At 39.5% G+C, this 21,933-nt stretch overlaps 1 protein-coding gene across 5 annotated transcripts in view; it reads left to right on the forward strand.

Moving 5' to 3' along the window:
- The window catches only part of LOC133349210 (KH domain-containing, RNA-binding, signal transduction-associated protein 2-like), a 29,082-nt gene extending 21,570 nt beyond the window's left edge, over window positions 1-7,512 (forward strand). For 2 of the 5 annotated variants that reach the window (XM_061562504.1, XM_061562507.1), the window contains exons 8-12: window positions 1,287-1,357; window positions 1,614-1,663; window positions 2,134-4,644; window positions 4,869-4,929; window positions 6,411-7,512. In XM_061562504.1, the coding sequence (XP_061418488.1) occupies window positions 1,287-1,357; window positions 1,614-1,663; window positions 2,134-2,228 (216 nt within the window). In that variant the 3' untranslated portion in view covers window positions 2,229-4,644; window positions 4,869-4,929; window positions 6,411-7,512. The remainder of the gene's footprint in view (window positions 1-1,286; window positions 1,358-1,613; window positions 1,664-2,133; window positions 4,645-4,868; window positions 4,930-6,410) is intronic. The other 3 variants (XM_061562505.1, XM_061562506.1, XM_061562508.1) reach the window with 3 other exon arrangements.
- The last annotated feature ends 14,421 nt before the right edge of the window (window positions 7,513-21,933 follow it).

The raw sequence follows: 21,933 nt of genomic DNA on the forward strand, positions 1-21,933 counted from the left end.
GAGAGGCACCGTGTGGAGACAAACACAAGGGAGCGTGGCGCACCTGAGTCGAGTCATGGATACGACGTTTATTAGGGGTGGCCATGGTGGTGATATGTTAACTACCTCGCCTGGTATGCTGAAGGTCGTGGGTTTCGACCCTGACGCCTGTATATTTTGTGTTTGCATCTCTCTCTCCCTGTGGTCGCGTGGATCTTTCTCCGGGTCCTCCTCTCCACATTTAGAAACATCCCACTTCGTTGAGCTATCATTTGTGGCCAGATCACTTCTGAAAAAGGGCTGGATACCTCAGTGGGCCTTACCTGGTAAATACAAATTATACTGACCATGCGTCCAGTGTCCAGTCCCCTGAGCCAAACAGTCCGAATTCCCTCCGCTTCTGTCTTAACTACCCTGAGGCCCTCACCTCCCACAGGTTCCCACTGCCGTTTCCCCGCCCTTTCCCTTTCGAATCCATTTGGCCAATCGCAGGACAACTCGCCGATTACGCCATCAACCCTGATTGGTTGCGTTGCTCAGCCAATTAGAATAAATATAGTTCACTGCTGAGTCAATGAGAGGCTTCCCACGCCGTTCGAACGACACCTTTAATAAAACACGTTGAGGGGTCACCTTTCCGAAAGCCTCTACATAGTTGAAATTATATTTCCTCTGAGCAGTTAGATCAATTCCTCCATTCTATCGTTTGCATAGATCTTTGAAGAAAAATAGGAGCATGTGTGATGCGCATTCCAACGACTTTATTATTTGTTGTACGTTAATCACGGACGTTGTCTGTCCAAAACGCTAGGGCACCGGGTAGCATTTGCACATGAGGCCATAGCCTGTTGATGAGACCTCCGTGAAACTGGAACTTGTCCAAGGTTACTTTGTTTAAACAAACACTCATGGGAAGAATTGATGTGGAGGGACCAGGTACCAGAGTTATAATATTGTATCTTTCAGCAATTGGACCGTTTTCATAATGATTGGCAACTGGTTATGTAGACGTTAATTAGTGATGCCCAATAGCCATAGATTACACTGCATACTATATTTTTTGGGACAATCTTTCCATATAAGTATGATTCACTCTTTTGTTGGTGTAAATATAATGTTTTACTCTTAAACCTGTTCTATAAGTGCTGCTGTTAACATACCATTGACATGCACAGTCTTTGGTTTTTGAATTCAGCGTGTTCAACATAATGATATGCACAACAACTCACTGTTGTGATATGCAAACTTACCTCGCATTCTGCTTTGAGGCCCCTCATGCAGATTTATCCCCTTTTTATGTTCGTCAGGATTACGAGAATGGATATATCGCTGAGTACGAAGATTCGTTTGACGGCACTTTCCCCTCGCAGACACAAAGGCAAGTAAAGCAGACTTTTTTTGGTGCAAAATATTTGTTATATATAAAAAAAAACTACGTTTTATTTCATCAGAAGCGACCAGGCAATCACAACTGCTAGTCCAACGAAGTTGCTTATCACGTGAACATTTATAGCGGCCAAATACTCTAAATGCATGTTGATTTTATAAGTTGCATTAAGTGATTGCACGTTCACGATTGTGCCTTTTAATCCGAACGTGAAAATGTGGCGTGCACACCCATTGTTGTGAAACAGTGCCAGTGAATACTACGCAGGATACGGGCGAGAAGAGTATGAGTCTTACGGTAAGGACCACGTTTAAAACAAGACAAATGTGCTGGAATATAAAATGCTCCTTCAGTAACAAATGTATCAGGATGTTGTAAAAAAACACTGTAATCCTACTAAAACATTAATAAGTACCCACGCCGATTGACCGGAGGTTTAAAAACGGCGCGAGCTCACATTCGCCCAAGAGACTAACGTTATTAATGGTTGGAAACCATAAGCATAAGACACAGCAATGGGTCCTCGAACGAGTGGGTTAAGTTTCCTGTCTGTCCGAAACGAGTGAATATCCACGTTGCTTTAAGAAATGGCTTTTTTAAACTGCTACACTCAGCAATGTGGCTCGTCCCTTGTGTGCGAATGCACCTTCAAGCGAAATAAAATCTGAGCAGCTGCTGAATTTGAAATGGAAAGTTTCGTAAAGCCCAGCAGTGGAGCATTGCAAAGACAATAATTGTTTTTTTTTTATCATTTCTGTGCCTTGTAGGAGAAAATGGTTGGGCAGGGTCCAATGGCCATCTGAAAGCCCTGCCAGCCAGAGCAGTGAAAGCTGCTTTCAGAGAGCATCCGTATGGTAGATAATGATGCTCGTGTGCTCGCGAACATTACCGCTGTTCCAACACTTACATAGACACACACAATGTCGATCTTGTATGCACTCTTGCGTGCACACACACACGCACACAGGCTGATACAGACAGTGGCAGAGGCGCACTATTGTCGTATTTTATTCCCTTTCTACTTGGTTATTAATATATGTATTTATTTTAGAGGTTTTTTTTTCCCATGCGATGTCAATGTGAACTCGATTTGGTAAAATTAGTCCATTTCATTACAGAGTGTTCCATCACATTAAAATATATATTTTAATAAATAACTGTGTGCCCAATGTTTTTGATGATTTTTCTCCGACTTGTGTTTTTCTATAAGAACAATCGGAAGCTTAATGCAGTATAAGCAGTTTCAATGGTAATATGAAACGTGTTGATTACATAGTTGTTCGGTCTACTACGGTTAAAGTACAGTGGTACTGCAAAGCTCTAAATTGTACATAATCACTTTAAATTCAGCTTAAAACATGAACTTATTGTTGTGGTAAAATATAATTTTTACGGTTTAAACTAAAGCTAGAATTTTTAATGCAAAACTTCAATGTCTGCGGTTTTAGAAGTAATATTCCTGCCTAGTTGTTGTAAGTGTTGTAGCTGATCATTGACGTGGAAGAGAGCTGTAAACATATAACATGTAAATAAAGCAGACGTTTAAAAGCTACAAACTAAATGGAATGGACTGTACTTTTACAATGTATTATTGTGACTTCAAAAACATAATGCTGTTATAAAAATATAACTCGGAAGGTTTTGTCACACTATAAAGCTAAAACATTTTAAGCTCATCATAATTCTAAATTTATTCTAAAGCATTCCTAAATAATATTATAATTAATGATAATTAATCAAATAAAAATATAAATTCTTTTCAAACATTCCATTTGTTGGCCCTCTCTAAGAAAGTGAATGTTAACACCTACAAGCATGTGCTTAAAATGTTAACTGTTTGAGTAAGATATGGAATATAACCTATCGCTTTCTTGTTCTGTTTAAGCTAAACTGTTAATAAGTAGCTTCTTACAAAGGGAAGTTATACACAAGTGGTTGCATGCCATGCTACAAACAAATAACTTGTTAAGTTCTCTTTAAGTGAGCTGTTCATAAGGAATGATTTGTAGCGCCCATCTGAAGGAGTCAAAGGATGGCCCCTAAATGTTGAGCAGCCCAGCATTAGCAAGGTAACCATAATGCAGTACAATAAACCATTTACTAATACTTATTGCTCTGTTTAAATGCCCTAAATCTGCACTCTAAAGTTTTTTTGTTTACGGTAAAACCGATAACAACTGAGACTGATCTGAAACAATTTAACACCCGTTTTACAGACTGGTTTCGCTCAATTATAATAATAACAACACCCAACAATTATAACGTTTTTTTTAAGTAAATAAATAATTGATAAATAACACACCTTTCATACGTTAAACGTACATAAAAGAATTAATGTGTGCTCATAGCAATTCTTAAAATTTTCTTCTAAAGTGGCGTTTTAAAGTATGCGTGAGTTTCCCTTCTAACGTTTTAAAGCATTACATGCCGAAGCTAATGTTAGACGAGACACCAAAGGAACCCAATATTTACCGCCACCCTCAATGGTAATGCTACGGCGTTAGTTTCATTATCTGACACATGACACCTACAAATGCAACCATATCTGCTTTGATGTTTTGCTAAATGGATACAATACAAATGTCTGCATGCTACAAGTCTGATGCATGATGTATTCTTGCACGTCAATGTTTGCTCAGTATTTTACGCTTGATATACAACACATCAATGTTGTGGACGATAAGTGAACCTCGGGTGTTATTCGATCATGATAGTTAAAGACGAGCCATGATGAAGGAAAAGTTGCAACGTTTTATATATAACAAAAAGGCTGCGATTAATTTCCACGGTGCATAACCATGTCTCCGAATTCAATCTGCGACAGTTATGGTGGCTTAACGCTCTGTTAGGCTGCAGTAATAGAGCAGATAAGTATGCACACAACACTGACACAAACGAATGGGATAATTTATACAAGCCATGAAAACACGGATTCGATTAAAAGGACGTTTTCTCTCTTTCAACCTCCGTTGATGTATATTACGTCAATCAGAAATGTTTGAATCTAAATCACAAGTATCTTTGTGTTCACCAGGTGTGATCACACGTTTTAAAAGGTGTGCAATTTCATATAAAAGGGTGTTAAGTGTATATATATATGGGTTGTTACTGCAAACATAATTGTGTAGTTATTGGCCATATATCTTTCCCTGGCTTGTTTTGCGTGCTGAAGAATTGGAAGTCACTCAAGTCTATTTTTATTTACAGGAATCTGATATCTTGAGATGACCTCATACAGCAGGGAATTTCCTCATGCAACACAGAGACTGCACTACAAGGTATGAAGGCCTGTAAAAATTACGAATTCCGTACAAAAAATGTGAACTATATTGAACGATAACAATAAAAAAAATGTGTAACGTATTTCTTTTAATGAAAATTGTGTTATGTTTTTAAAATGTTACTTTCAAGTTTGCAACTAGCACACAGTTTTGTTTATTTTGTCATTGGCTGTAATACAAATGGTAAATTTGGGATATTGTCGTTTTTGTTTTCATTATAGACTAGATGATAAATCCTACTGGGTTTGGACAATGCACATATAGGATTTCACTCGTATGCAAGTGAGTATATACAAATACATGGAGTGGTAACACAATAATAATTCTGGTATTACAAATAAAGTTCATAGTTTATGTATATTTTGAAATGGTCAGAGGATGCTGATGGTAAGCACCCAACTCACAGTCTGAAGGTTGTGCTTTCAAATTGACTCGGCCCAACAAAGTAAGTTACAATCTGCGCGACAGAGAGATGCGCGCCACCCCTATGCTTGTTTACACATGGTGATACTTTCAACGTTCTAATTTGAAAGTGTGATCACTATCAATAGACATGTCATAGATTTGCGCAGCCTTGTTTTCTTGTGCTTGGCATCTACCATTTTTATTAAACATACATCTGTTATGCATTTCGTGTTTTCTCAATATGTCCCGTAATTTGAGTTTAGAACATACGCATTTACAATATTTTACTACTTTGTTGCTTGAGGAGCACATGACCTTGCAAGGCTGATGACGTTGAGACTGCAGTGTCCTCTCTGATTGCTTCCCTAAACCACACAGCGACAGCGCACGGCGCTACGGGGAGACGCTAAGGAGACCATGGCGCAATCATTTCTGTTGTGCGCGAGTTCACAATGCTTTATCCCTCCAATCAACCTGTTGGAGGAGGGAGAATGAGTGTTAATATTTAATTAACGTCACAGTTTTGAGCATATTTTGATAATGACGCTGGTCTGGCTTACAGCAGGGATTTGTATGAGCAAAATAAAGTGTTCTTTGTTTCATTATAACTGAAACATTTGACAAAACACGACTTAAACCCCTAAATGCAGGTTCTGTATATAATACATGTATTAATAATATATAACAATTACAAATTATTCCCAAATTGTGCCACTGGAGTCACGTCACGAAGAAAAAAACGATTCTTGCTTCATGAAAACATTTACAGTCAGTGCAGCCCCACATCACGGCCATGAACCTGCCTGCAATACGACACGATGGAACCACTCAATGTCACGTCTTTATTGAGGTCCGCTGAAATAAATAAATAAGCAAAACTATTTTCGACAACTTTTTTTGTGCGCCACTTTGTGCAGTCCTTGGTGACCTCCAAAACTCGCTCAGCTCGAGGACACGGTGTTATTCTTAAGTTGCTGCCCAGAATACAGCCAACGATCTCGTACCAGCCTCAGTGTTCCGACAGCATTTATTCCAGTGCTTTTAATCGTGTTGCTACAAGTGCGCTCTTCACGTCACGCACATGAGGACGGTGACCAGGAGTGTGGCATTGATCCGCTATGCGTGAAGCTCGTCTTCAAAGTGGCTTCCTGGAAATCATGTAAAATATAGAATGACGACGGCGTGATGTAAAACACATTTTAGTCCAAATGTCGTATCGCAAACACATTAGGGAGCTCATCATGAATGTCACTCTCGTGGTAATCTGTATTTGTCTGCTTTCATATTTGCATGTAGGGCATATGTCTGTATTTACATTTGCCAAACCAGATATATTTGAGTGCTTTTTTTCTTCGTAGGGTTTTCATGCAAGATGAAGAAGATGCCCTTTGGAAGCCTCACCGATGCTGAAATGATGCCGGCGCTATGCGTCGAAGCAGCCTTGCAATAAGTTAAATCATTTGAGACTGGTTACTGAAATTAAACTATACATACGGTGTATTTCAGGATGAACTACCACCAGTGTGTGTGTTCTTTACGAATAAAAACGCAAAATGTAGCAGACTGTTAACACAACATTGCATGTGTAAGCTAACGGTACAGCAGTTAACGATTATAATTTGTAAATTTTTACTCTGTAGTTAAACAGTCTTATGACAATATAGCAGAATTAGCATTAATACATCAGCTAAATGCAATGGTATCCGGAAGCCTATTGTGCTATATATTTGAAATATATTTTTAAAGTGGTGACATCTTTTTGAAGTGTACAGATGCGAGTGCACGTAGCATCAGTTATCACGCTGTTAATGAATAAACATTCACAATTTTAAACTGACTATGCATACTTGGGGTTGACACGGAAGGGAGGGTTATGGGAATATTGAAATTGGGGAGAGAGAGATGGGGAGACGTGTGCTATGTTTTGTAGGCACTGTATTTGGCTGTGGGTCAAACACTTTATATAGTTGAGAGTGTAATCAGAGGAGGGATGTGCTGTGTTTTTGTGGACAGAATACTGTTAACCTGATGCATGAGTGTATCTGCAAGTGCAGTAATTGCACACCTTTGGAAGCTGCATATCATGTACATTGTATATTATACAACAGTATTTTTATAACAAAAAAAGAAGGAAAATGCGAACTCCCAACACAGTCCCTTGGAATTTATATCGTTTATCTCAAGTTTTATTTTTCATATCATTCGAATGCAGAAACTGTATTAAACGTTGACGTGAATGTTGTTATGCAAGCCGCTATGACCATCTATGCAATCACTTGCACTCACTTTCGGCAGGTGTCAGATTGCTTTTCCACTTTGATGTGATCACACGGGGAGGAGAAAAGTGATGTTACAGGATACCTAATGCAAATCTTTTCCGAGTTTTTATTTAGCGAATGTATTATACGGACAGACGGATTAAAAAAACCATGGAAATAATAAAACGTTTAAAATAACATTCTTCATTGTTTTTTTTTATATCCGAATGTGATATGCTCACTGAACACATACCTATTTCAAAGACAGAACAATTGTACAGGAAGGGAATTTCGTGTTTACTCTGTAATTTGGATTTTAACTTAATAAAAAAAAAACTACGTGCATCATTAGACCATGCACACTTTGTTCATGTGAAGCAGAATTCACATGTGAATTCCACAAACTCTAACCTAAGGCCTCACCTCCTGTGCAGAAAAGTGTAAGCTTTTCATTACGTCAGCTGTCACACATCGTCAAGTGACTGTGAGTAACATGACTACACACAACAACAAAAAATGTAATCGCTTTTATTCCCAGTTCAAATTTCGTTAACTCCACCATAGCCTCAGTAAAGCCATCACTTTCTGCATTTGAATTCTGACATCACGTTGATGAAAATGTCCGAAAACTTTGGAGTCATTGATTTTGAGCTCTCATGTTCTTTTCACGTCTCTCCACTCTACAAGATCTCCTCCCACCTCTACCTGTACGTCTCCCAGATCACCCACTTGCTTACCCTTTCTGCTATTGAGACCCTTCTACCATAATCGCATATGACTGCTGTGTTCCCGACGGCCACCCAGATTCCCTCACCTGGAAACTCCACATGATTCCAAAATTCCACCGTCAGATTTCTCGCCCGCACCAGTAAATATGACCACATCACCCTAATACAAACACCCCATTCACTAGCTACCAATCCAGATGCAGACCAATGACAGATGGTAGCAATACGACTACGTGGGATTTTGTGGTTGTGCTTGCACATCTCTGCGATGGGTATCCAGAGGCTTGGAGCTTCCAGCACTAAGACCAAAATATCGAACATCATGCCAAGGAACACGGGAAAGATCCCCAACAAAGCATTGGATAGCACTCCACGGGAGATTCTTCATGGACACTTCACCTCGCGGACAATCTCATCACGCGCCCTCCCCTCCATTCGTCCTCTGCTCCGGTAACCGAGATCTCCCGTCGAAGCCTCCCATCAGCCTCTGTTAAATCGGAGGTCACTCCTCCCAAGCCGCCGGCGGCATTCTAGACTTCCCTCCTCCTGTCTGCATGTGCTGCAGACTCCAGTTCCAAATCAATCCCAGGCTCAAGATTCAACGGTCTTCCTCTTCTTTCTAAAATCATGATTCAAGTCCCCCTACGCATATTTCTTCTAACTTAAGAATATATGTTAAATAGATTAAGCAATGCATTATTGCAACCGACTATAATCGGGTTAGGGAACATTTTATTGAACCGAGAGCCGAATAGGAATTACAAATTTCCTTGGTGGGTCACACCATTAACACACATACACACCTCAGGCACTTGTCATGGAATAACAAAATACCCTTGTCGTGAGACAGAGGTCACTGGGAACACTAATATTAGAAAGCCACTGTCGCCAGGTCGAACCATTCCCCCTCAAGTACTCAATTAGTGCAGCAACAACGCCTTGCTGTGAAGGATACATTTCGTTTGTCGGCCGTTTATAAGTTGTAGGCTTCATGTAGCTGCGGGCCATATACAATGGAAGTTGTGGAGCCAGAAACACCCTCGCTCTGTGAGGTGTCTTCATCAACACATTTACCCTGCCTTTCCTATCAATCCGCTCTCTGCCCTGCAGCTCCCTAGCACCTCATAAAAATAACTTAAAGCAACCGCCCCCTCTTCGCAACTGCCTCAAACGCGTACGTATTTGCGATTTGTACAGCTTCGTGATATGTGTAGGTACATTTGTGTGCTTGGGGTTCGACGGTGAGCGCCTAGCGATTGGCGCATCGAACGGCCGTGCGGGGCCCTGGAAGATGAAAATACATCACCACTCCTTCCCACTTTAACATCCGACTTACTTGCAAGCAATAGACGAGGCACCGCGCTCATTCCCTGAAAACAATGCTCGCAGTATGACGCAAACATTGCGAGAATTTTGAGCTCAAATATGCTGAACTAAATGAAAATAGATATTCTTAGTGCAGTCATTGGGAGATTCATTCATTAATAGCCTGTGCATAGACAGGCGCCCGACACGATTCTCTCCTCCGTGTCGCTCTGTCCCCCGCTGCTTTCTTCACCTGTCCGTACGTCCGTCCTTGTTGAACGCCCTCCAGCATCGCTGTTCTCTTTCGTCCTCGTGGACTTTGCCAAACAATCTTCCCTCGGTCAACTCCATCAGCAAGCCCCGTTTTCTCTCACTACCACCGCATGCCCATTCCAGATTTAGTTTCCTCTTTCTAATCCAGTCTTCTGGGCTGAAACTACCTTGATACACGTGAGAGCTTAGTGTTATCATGAGTGACTGCCTCAATTAAAACCCACGTGATTAGCAGTGTTGGCTTCGAAAGGGCACCACCATGTCTCCGAAGGATCTCAGTCACCTCATTAAACCATATTTTCAAAATGTATCATGTGTTCACCCCAGTCATGTGAGCTTATGGCTGCTGATGGACGGGCAGGCAAAAAAAAACAGCTCAAGATTTGATCAAACATTTCCCGCGACATCTTCATAGCGTTCATTAACCGAAGTTAATTTTTTTACAAACGGTTGAGTTCCTCATACGCGATCCAAATTTTTCAGATTTCGCTGGAGGGTTTGTACGCTGGTTTGGTTGACGGGCCGCATCCAGAAGCACTTGATCGGCTGATACGTGGCACTGAGTCGCTCTGCAGTCACAAACGGGGTCCCCTCTTAGTTGCACGTGCGTTGGCCGGTCTGCGCCACTCAGGAGCGTTCGAAAGTGGTGAAGCGGTTAAATCACAGAGGGAGACAAGTAAAACCTTCACAATGGCACGTAGCAGTGCCTTTTTTACGACGTATTCCCAAAACCGAGCCACCGTATAGCCATGGGCGACATTTACCAATTTCTTTGCTCGCAGTGATAGATGTTTTAAATAGAAAAAAAACCCCTGAAGTGTCCATTATGAGGCATTTAGTGCTCGCTTATTTCTAATGCTTTAGAGATAGCAGAACTCTGAATGCATAATATAATATGGTACGCGTACATGTGGACTGTTACATTGTTCAATTGACACCTGCAGGAAGACAAAATAAAGGGTAGCTTCATCCAGGAGAGGGAGAATTGTACTCAACTCGAGACAAAAGACAAAACTTATTGACATTTCATGTCAATAAATACAACATAGGTGGTCCTCTGGCTCGTTCAAATCCCAGGTGCCTTCATTTGTATCTAAAAACAACGGGTATCTGCTGCGCATCAATGTAGTCTACATTTGGACAAATAGAAACTGTCTAACACAGCAATGGCGGTATCGTTGTGTGGGTGCATTGTTCAACTGAGAAGATGTTTACAAACGCATGCCAACGGTGTGGTGATTGTAACCTTGTATACGTTAGCCATTATGTGGAGGTGCGTTAATTACATAACAACCACTTCTGCGTTACTCCAACAATTATTTAAACAATTGACTAACAATACTGCAGAGTGCGATTCATCTCATTATCTGAACCTACGTTTATTTAATAGGCGTCCCTTATCCGGCAATATCCCTTATGGTACTCTTAAGTGTTTTCGGTAAAGTCACGTAGGTAAAAATTAATAAAATAATAGAAATAAAATAAAATAATAAATCACGACGTTTCGGAGACAACACAAGTCTACGTCATCAGGTGGGACCGTCACAGCTAGATTTACTGTATCAAGTGAGGCAAAAAAATTCAAGATACAAGTTCTTAAATACAAGTTAAGGGGGGAGGAGGGGGGGAGGAGCTTATCTGAGTGTGGTAGCCAATGAATGGAACGTATTGATACAGTAAATATAGCTGTGACGGTCCCACCTGATGACGGGGACTTGTGTTGCCTCCGAAACGTCATGACTTATTATTTTATTTTTATTATTACTTTTATAAATTTTAATTTTATTTTTTACCTACGTGACTTTACCGAAAGAACCTCAGAGTATGAATCCTTGCAGTCACAAAAGCTTCAAATCTAGAATCCCTTATGGTCTAGCTAGCCACAATTTGTCTCACTCTTGCACATGACTTGATCTCATTTGTAACATCTCCTCGCCATTAGGACCTCTAATTTGATTGCCGTTCCATTGCTCGTTGCACCATTCAATCAAAATGTATCCCAATGTGTACTTTCTAAGCCCACTTGATTGTCTTAATCGTGAATGTATATCGCAAGTGACATTTTCACGATCCGTGTGCTGCTCTGCAGGTTTCACTGTGAAAGTCGACCAACACAACAAAGCAACAACAAAACATTTTCTTTGCTCTGACTTGTCTTGGCCGACTCTCTTTGTTGTATTGCATTGTATTTATAAGTCCACTAGGTTTGTTTTTTACCTGATGACGGTTGCTTGTGTTGCGATCGAAACGTCGTATTCTATTATTAAATACATTTTCTTTCTACGTTACTTTACCGAAATAACCAAAGAGTAATTTCTGCAGTCACGAAAGCTTCAAATCAAGTTTACACCATTTAATGTTAATGCATGCAGTTAATGTGAAGCAGCCCACACTCAACACCTGTAGTAAGATATTTCACAACATTGCAAATAATGTTTTTTCTGTGGTAGAATGTAAGTGTCACACAGCTGCTCTCGTTTTTTTGGAATTAACTTTAGAAAACATGAATACAGACACCCTTCCCAGTGCTCAGACCACGCTGGGGAACCCAGGCTCCAGCAACAGAACACTCAGGTGAAACCGGCCATTCCACAAAAAAATCTGCTCATGTGATGCGGTCTGATAAGTGTCCCGTTGACCTGACAGAAAATCGATCCAGCTCATAACACAACAACCACAGAGCAGAGTGCGTTTGTTTTCATCCAAGCTAGCTGTTGATTATGGGATCAGGAGATGTAAAGAATAGCTCTGTGTGCCACAACTACAACGATAAAACACATTTCTGCACAGAGACGGTGGAAGTTGTGCAATGGAATATCCAAAAATGTTTAAAAAATGAGACATACTGAGCAGAAAAAATCCACCATGCTTGCAAATTAGGTTCATGACTGCACTGCTTAAAAGGCACAATAATTTTAGCCCCCGGAATATGGCTGTAGTTCAACACATTTAGATAGGAAAAGAGGAATGCACACTTTGGGAAGCTTCATATTAAACTGCTTCCATATTCTTGGGTCTTTCAGTAAAGTCACGTCGGTAGATAGGTTGAAAGAAAATAAAAATAAAACAACCATTTTTTTTTTACAATTTTTTTTCCTTTTTTCTTTGAACCTTTCTACGTGGCTTTACCGAAAGACCCAAGAATATAAATTCCTGCAGTCATGAAAGCTTTAAGTCAAGATTTAAACTGCTCTGCTCAAGGATACATCACTCCTTGCAGAGCATAGACGTTACAACTGTTGCAAAGCAAATAACAATTTTTCACAAGAATTCATTATATATGGGCATTTGATGAAGTGGATTAAATTGTGGGTGACATAAAATATCTAAAGTTTTGTACAACTGGATACAATTAAATTTTACAATGTTATGATTAGCCATCATTTAAACGAAAAATATATACGTTTCCATAAATATTACGGATTAATTACTTTTGCTTCCAACAAAATAAACCGTCTGTAATACATCTTGACAAATAGCATTGGTCTTCAGCCAAGTTCAATTCCTAAAATTGGATTTTAGCCTGTTGGGATATGGTATCACAGGTTTGGTGTCATTACCTGTTATTTTTTTGCCAAAAAAAACCATGAAGGTTTTCATGCTTTAAAAGCAACAACTCACGCTTATAATTTGTTCTGAATGTTGAAACGGCGGCTTGAAATATATTTGTGATCCAAATAATACAGCACAGAGAAAGGACTGATTTGCAAAACCTCTTTGAACCGGTCTTGAAAAATATAATTTATGAGCATATGATGGTGAATGCTTTTGCTTTGTTCATAATTTTCAGCTTCTGTTATTTCCATTGTTTGTGGTTGAGCTCAAGAGAAACCACAATTACATTTAAAAACCGTCTGCATTTTTTTTGTTTATTAAAACAAATGAAAACCAACACTGCAATTAAGAATTATACATGACAATCACACGACGAATAAAGTTCTATGGTTTTAAAATATATATTATTATTACTACATGACAATAGAGTACACACATGTAACGGTGCTGCACATGCAGTTTTTTTTACACACAGGCACAAAACAATGCAAGCTCTCAAATCCTTCAACAATGGTCACAGATGTAAGGCCCAAAACATTATTTTCATGATTTGATTTCATGTCCAGGCAGGCCTGATGATTGGAGTCTTCCATTCCCTTACTGGCTCTATCAGAATCAGAATATTAGGTTCATACTGGAGGAATTCGATGAGCTATAAAGCTCTTTTTCACAGATATCCAGTAGGGATGGGTAAGAACATTACACAAACAAACAATACAAAAACACGACAGGAGTGCAGAGTACAAGAAAGGTAAACAAATCACCCAAACCCATACAAATGAAACTAAACCATCCCCATTCCACCAGGCAAAGCTCACTGAGCTATTAACTTATTTTTCAGAAGCGACCTGGCCACAAATGATAGCTCAACAAAGTGGCCCATCATTTGGACATTTACAGCAGAAAAAATATTTATCGTTCTGATGAAGCATAACATGTTAGCCAAGGCAAAGGTTTTGCTCTGCCATCATTCCAGCTGGACGTTTTGCATTCATAATGGCCTTGTACAAGTTCCTCCTTATTCCTGCAAAAACATTCCACTTGCTAAAACTTTGCTTTATTTTTATTATTGTATTACTTCCCTTCTACGTGACTTTACCGAAAGAACCAAGAAGATGAATTCCTGCAGTCACGAAAGCTTTAAATCGAAAAATAAAAAAACTTTGTTTGTTAAAAAAAGGCATTTCTGGTTTGCTGCTCTACGTTGACGGAACAGCTTCGCTGCTGATCCTCAACTTGGCTCCCTCCCTATCTCCCAACCCCCTCTCTTTATTTCCTATTAAACCAAAAATCGGAGCTTACCTGTACCTCGCTATTCATTTTCTGGTGCCCTTTGCTCCCATGTTTGCACTGTCTTTTTAAAATTGCATGTGTTCATAGCACTGTTAGACTCACATGTAGAGCTTAATTGCACCTGTACCTAACCTTTTCTGGCACCTCTTGCTCTCATATTATATTTGCATAGTTTTTTTTACTCGCGTGTATTTTGTTTATGACAATTAAACACTTATTTTGTTCGGTGTTAATCTTCCTTAAGGACCCTGTACTCGTTCAATACAATGTCAATTTTTTTGTCTTTTCTTTGTTGCTGCTGTGCTCACGCACCACGGATCTCCCTTATAACATAGATGTAAAACAAGCTAAACGGGATCATTCATGTAACAATTAAAATAAACTTAAACTTGTGCAAAAGAATTAAAAGGTTGATAATTTCTGGTAACAAAAACCCATAAACTTTCATACGTGTGCAACATTTGTGCTCTGTGTACGTTGCCTAGTGGGTTATCTAGGGGAGGAATGATTTGGTGGGTGCAATTTGGCTATGCTGAACTGCTTTTTTGTGTTTCGTTTGTTGACCTTCCCCCCCACCTTCGAGGAGCACGGTTGGCTACATAAGGTGCGAAATAAATTCAACATATACAGTATACATAATATCAATTCTGAAAGGCCTGTACTTGCAAAGAGCGCTTCAAGATCAGCAGCAACCACATATTGAAGGGGCATTTCATGGATCCCCTCCGTTCCAAATGAAGCGACGATGCTGCTCATTTACCGTGATTAGATTTTACGTCATTGACCGTTAGACCCGAAGACGGAAGACGCTGCCTCGGAACTTCCTCTGGCTGCCTCGGCAGCCATTCCATCATATCCAGCCATCGTAAACGCAATCTGGTAAAACAGTAAAACAACGGAGCGTTTGTCTTCATAAGCATTTCACAACGAGGATCTGCATTGCGATGGTCTGCTGAACATAGACATTCTCAAGGGCAACTTAATTTAGTTGCAACATGTTTTCCTAATTTAGACTATACGAGTCCCTGAGAAAAGCAATAATGTCAACACCCATGGCTGTTTTTAATCAAAGGTTTGCCTCCCAGAGGCGTGATTTTGAAAATATCAGCTGGACTTGGCTTCAAATCTATTGGAGGATTTATAGCTCGCATCTCCACGAGCGATTCTCTGTAGATCAGTTACGTTTCTTCTACAATTATTCGTTTTCATTATTTTCCCCACTAAACTTTTCAATAACAAAATAAATATGAAATACAGTTCATGTTGACACGTAGCGTTTCTTGCTTCAATATATTTTGCTACCCTCAGCTGATTTAGACAGATTTAGATTTCATGAAACGCACTTGACACGATAAAGAAAATAACACAATATTGTTTGCAAGATTTTCCCTTACATGAGAGCAAATTGCAGGTCCGTGTTGTAAATGTTCAACTGGCAACAGCATTTTAAAGTAAGCTGAACTTAAAAAAAAATGTTTAGAAGTGCTGTCATGAAATAAGTAAACCATTTGTCATGGATTTATTTTGTGCTGCTGCATTTTTCTACTTGCGTAAAGAGTTGGAGACATACGAATAAATTCGTGGAGCTTTCTAAGAGTTTATACACATCTTGAGAAGGCAATGTAAAAAACTTTGGCTATTTCAGGGTGTATATTATTTTCTCCCACCGATTGGTCAGATCGGACACTATGAGGAGTGTTTTTAGGCTGAAAGTCAACATCAGCTGTGTTTCTGTGGGGAGACTTGCCCCCTACAATTGAAAATGTGTCATTTAAAATGCTGACCCAGGGCTACCAATGACGATTAGTGCCAGTGGCCGGTTGTATAAAGAATTGAAGTGAAAATATTCGGAGTTCACATTAATATGGGCACTATCCCTTTGTAATGTTTTGGCACCAGTCACAGGAGTGTGCTTTGTGGGACGAGCCCGTGTATCGTGCAAGATGGAGGAGGGAAGATAATTATCCAGCAGGTATTGGATTATGTCCTTTCGTTTATGTGCCTTGAAGTAGGGCCATTGCTCAAAACGTCACCGATTATAAATGTTTTATGTTCAAGAAAGCAATATTGACGAACGAGTTGAGCATTTTATTGTACTTGCGCACCACTGCCAACGCAGCATCACCAACATTTTTTTAATTTTCGTACAGAGGGATTGGAGCAACCATCCAGAGGTCGGTGACCAAGTAAAAGAGCCAGATGGTGGGACACTGGCTGAGCGACCAGTGTCACATTTACTACAGAATCTGTAGCCAGCAGAATGAAGTGATGGTGTCATTGACTTTGGCCGTTATGACCTCTTGACCTTCAGAATGTCTCACACAAATAAGTCTAACTTTAGACTTGTGTCATTTAAATTGTCACTTCCACGAAATATATTTCAAATAGCCTACGTTTTTTGATGTTGAAGTTGGTGAACAATTCAAAGGCAAAGAGCTACCCGTTGGACAATGAGGTGCCTATCAGCAGAAGTCCAGGAAGTAGGCTTGATATATATACTGAGGAAAGTTGCAGTGTCACCTCATCATGGGTTTTTATGGGAATTACAGCTTTCAATCACATACAAAAATACACCAAATGGTATTTGCCAAACATTCTAAGGAGCATCTTTATGTTAATCTGCCATACAGCTTTAACAGACTGTTGGGGCAAGTGCTGTTCATGGGCAACTATGAAGGGTGGCATGGCACATGAGGGTGTTGGGTGGCCAGCACCATGCCCGGCCGCCTTTGTCTGCCTAGTGTTGACAGTTACATGGCAGAATATGTATAGTCAGCGTAATTACTGAATAAATATTCAGAATAAAAATGATGGAATGCAGAGGAAAATGGAATTTGCAAATATAATACGACAAACGAATGTATGTTGAAGAATACAGAGTTCAGTTAGAGTGGATGTTGCCAACCATGACAACAAAAATGGGGGCTGACAAAGGAGATGGAAGAAAAGTTGAAATGTGGTAGAGAAAAAAACAACATGGCGTGGTCCACTCTCGGAATAACTCAGAGAGACAGAAATAAGAGCACGTAGATATTGGGACACGGACAAATCAGAGACATCATTTTCACTGCAAAGGGGAATAATTGGAATTGAGCGCAGGATACACCACAAGAAGAAGTCGGGTTCAAGATTGGCGATAGAATGGCAGCAAATGGAGCGAGCCTGCCCCAAGAGGATGGCTACCACAGAGATGGAGTGACGAGATCAGTTCATGTGCAAGATGATTTGTGCCATTGCATCACCATAAGGGATAGCGACTGTGTGGGGAGGTCATCATCTAGCAGTCGAGAGACAAATGATGAAGTCGCTTCGTGTGTCAGAACATAATTTGATGTTTCATTGTGAAAAACCGATTGACTCCCTGTACATTTTCACAAAAAAGAAAAACATTGGGAATGGGTAATGTACCTGAGACTTCCTGATACTATCAACTCATAAAGGTCTCAGCAAAGATCAGAGCAAAGCAACGAACCCTTATCTAATGCATATAATGGTGCTTATTGCGAAGTGATGGAGATTCGTGCCAGCTTATTTGGAGGATTCCATTTCGAGTCGTGCAATTCGCTGAGAAAGGATGGAAAACGTGCCAGGGAGATGGAACATCAGCCAAGTAAAACAACCCAGAGGGGCTATAAGAGACACAACTGCATGCTGATGTGTATCGGGGTCGTTCATAATTATCATCATTTTTCACTCGCGCTAAAGGAGTCATCTTTAGAGGTATTTCTACAGCTTGTGCAGAGGCTACTGGGTCCACAGAGCTTCACCTGTAATGAACACATAATCAGTTATCCTCTTTTAGCGATAACATACTCAAAGTGTAAATCCATTCGCTTACATATATCTGTACATGGAAGTTGAAGTGACAATTCATTTTTACGTATATAGATATTATTTAAAAAAATATTTTTATTGTGATATTACTGTTAGAATAATGGAAAATAGCTTTAAAATATTACCTAAAAGTATTTTGTATCATTTTGTTTCCAAATTAAGAACCCAATGTCTCTATAGCAAATGAACCCCAGGATAAAACAAAGCAAAACATCAAGATAAACAGAGAAATGCAGATATTCAAAGAAGGATCAAATGCATAGATTTATTGCTGTACGTACCCTGTTTTTTATTAAATATTGGTGGAGTTATAGTTGAATATGAACAGAGTAGGTGAAAAAGAAATCCACCCATAATATAGTGTTTTTTGGGTTAGATCCCGTAAATATAAATGCGTCATTAAACCTGTCACCACCCAACACAGCCAATTAATAAGATTTGTCACATAAATAGAACACGCCAATTAATTACTAGTACACCAGTATGTTGGATAGCAACACATTCACAAGATGTTCTAAAGAAATTAAACTTAACCCTCATGATATTCTGGTGAGCTTTTATGTGACTTCCCTATTCACGAAGGTTCCGGTTAACGAGTCACTTAAATTGTCTAATAACACTTATTTCTTATGGACAGGTGATTTCTTTAAACAAAAGGAAGGAGCAGCAATGGGCTCTCCTTCGTCTCCTGCTATTGCGAATCTGTACATGGAAAACTTTGAAGCAAGAGCACTTGCTTCAAGTACATTAAAACCATCTTTTTGGTGGATGACACTTTGGTTGTCTGGCCGCATGGTGAAGATACAGTTAATGCATTTCTAAATCATCTCAATTTGCAAAATCCGGCCATCCAGTTCACCATGGAAATGGAGCTAAATAATACACTCACATGCCTGGATATTTTTCTCGGATGCGGCCTAAATGGTAAAAGAACACACAGCATATACCGGAAGGAAACCCACACTGATGCCTATCTGAATGCAGATTCGCATCATCGACCTGCACAAAAATCCTCTCTCATCAAGACGCTCATACATCAGGCTAAAACAGTGTCACATGGTGAAAGTCTGAGGAGAGATATTAAACATGTTAAAGAAGTGCTACGATTAAATGGCTACAATAATGCTCAAATTAACATAGTATTGAAAGCAAAACCAAGATCGACCAGTAATACTGCTTAAAGCGATCAGGTTATTAAAAAATTAAAATACCATATGTTGTGGTAGTGACTCACAAATGAGCTAGGGTGTTGGGAAAAAATGAAAGTTATATTTGGCACGGTACACACAATTTTAAAAAAAACTACTGGAGTATATTGTACTAAAGATGAATTGCCTAAGTTATCCACCGAGGGTGTATATCGGATTAATTGCTTATGTGAACGTAACATTAACGTAAGACTAAAATAACACCAAATAAAATTAAATACTCTCAAACACAACTGTCGACAGTTGCAGAACATGCTTACCAACTAGAACACTCAATTGAATTTGATCACGTTGAAGTGTTGTGTACAACTAATTATTACTGGCCAAGGCTAATTCGAGAATCCATTGAAATTGAGAGAAATACAAATAATTTTAACCGCTCTGACAGCTACAGGCTTTGTGCGGCCTGGAAGCATATTATTAAGTAATACATCTAACAAATACAATTCCTTATAGAGGAAACACATGGTAATTAACGGATTACTAATCTACCATATAATTACAATAATCCCTCCCTCCCTTCGCCTCTGATCTCTGTACTTGATGGGTTCAGTGATGACGTCATCTTGCTCTATTTAAGACCGGAACCAGGTGGATTGCTTCACTATTCTGGTAAATCGCACGATGATGCTGGATGTAATTAACAGCGAAACGTCATATTAAAATTTTAAATGTTGTGGATTTACTCTGCAACACACCGGTGGGCTGAAGTAGTAACTAATTGGCACGTTGTTTACGTGACAAACTTTGCTGGCCGTGTCAGGTGGTAGAGGGTTACAACACATTTATATTTATGCGATCGAACCCAAAAACCTTTCTTATGAATAATGTTGGTCGTGAAAGCCTACATGTTAAACTTACGAGAATATCATTATGGAGAATATCATTAAGGTTAAGCTTAATATCTTTAATCATATTTAGGAGATGTTCTGAGTTTTTATTGAACGAAGAGGTCCTATTGATATTGCGCTGTATTTTTTTCGTTACGCATTGTGCGTATTTGTATGGGGCAGAGCCTATTGTACTAACTATGGGTCTTAATCGGACATCAGGTTTGCGAATCTTTGGTTTCCCATAAAGTCTTGGTGGTTTTGACACCCGTGGTTTGATCAGGTATTGCTCTTCCTTGGGAATTGATTACTTGGCAATGATTGCCGTTGTCTTACATTCCAAGGTGTTGGTTGGGTCTCGTTTAATTTTAAGGTAACAAACATGTATTACCGAAGCTATCAATAGAAGGTGTATACCGGATTAATTGTTCTTGTGGCAAATGCTTTGTTGGGCAGACAAGGCGAATAATCAGCAAGATACTAAAATTATATCAAAGGAATATTAAAAAGTCCAAAATACAACTGTCGGCAATGGCCGACCGCGAGTTCTAACAAGAACACTCAATACATTTTTTTTTATAATGATGAAGTTATGTGCAAAACTAGTTATTACTGGCCAAGACTAATGGATAGAAATTCAGAGAAACACAAATAATTGTCATCGATCGGATAACAACAGGCTTAGTGCTGCGAGGAAGCGAATCATCAAATAATACATTGTTTGAATGTATGCCTATACAGGTCAATGGGGATTACCTTTGTGCAGACAATAACAGGTACTGCTATTTTAGTTCACGCAAACAACAGGAGGTACAAGAACAATGTGCATGCATAATGTGCATGCACATTGTTCACAATATGAATAACTCAACCGGTAATGGATAATTCATTGTAATTTAAAGGCATTCATTAATCCCCCCCCCCCCCCCCTTTGCACGTGAAGGGCTCACAAGTGACATCATCATATCTATCCCTCTATTTAAGGATCTAAACAGGAGGATTTCTCCATAAATATGGCTGTCTACCTGATTATGCTAGTTGTAATTACTGGCGAAACGTCGTACTCCGATTTTAAATGTTGTGGATTTGCTCTCCAACACACCGGTGTGCTATACTAGTAACGAATTGGCATGTTCTGTTTAAGTGACAAACCTTACTAATTGGCTGTGTCAGGTGAAGGTGGGTTTAAGACACATATGTACGCAATCTAACCCCAAAACAACCTATATTATGGATGATATTAGTCGCGAAAACCTACGTGTTAAACTGAAAGAATCCACCGTTTTCAAAGATCTTTCCATTCTGGTGTCCATCTGTCCTGATCGCACACAAGACCAAGTCCCAACACACACATTTTGTATGGGAATGTCCTCATTGTTATCGATTGGCATAATAACCCAGAGAATCATCAACAATTCCCATAGTCATATGGTACAAACAATACATATCCTTGGTTCTTTCGGTAAAGTCACGTAGAAGGGAAGTAATAAAATAATAAAAATAAAACATAATAAAATAAAATAATTCTCACGACGTTTCGGCTACAACGCAAGCAGCCGTCTTCAGGTGAAGAATGAGACAATGCCAAGCTAAGAGC

The sequence above is a fragment of the Lethenteron reissneri genome, chromosome 29, assembly GCF_015708825.2.
Source record: "Lethenteron reissneri isolate LAM-NWPU_2019-01 chromosome 29, ASM1570882v1, whole genome shotgun sequence".
NCBI classification, from domain to species: domain Eukaryota; kingdom Metazoa; phylum Chordata; class Hyperoartia; order Petromyzontiformes; family Petromyzontidae; genus Lethenteron; species Lethenteron reissneri.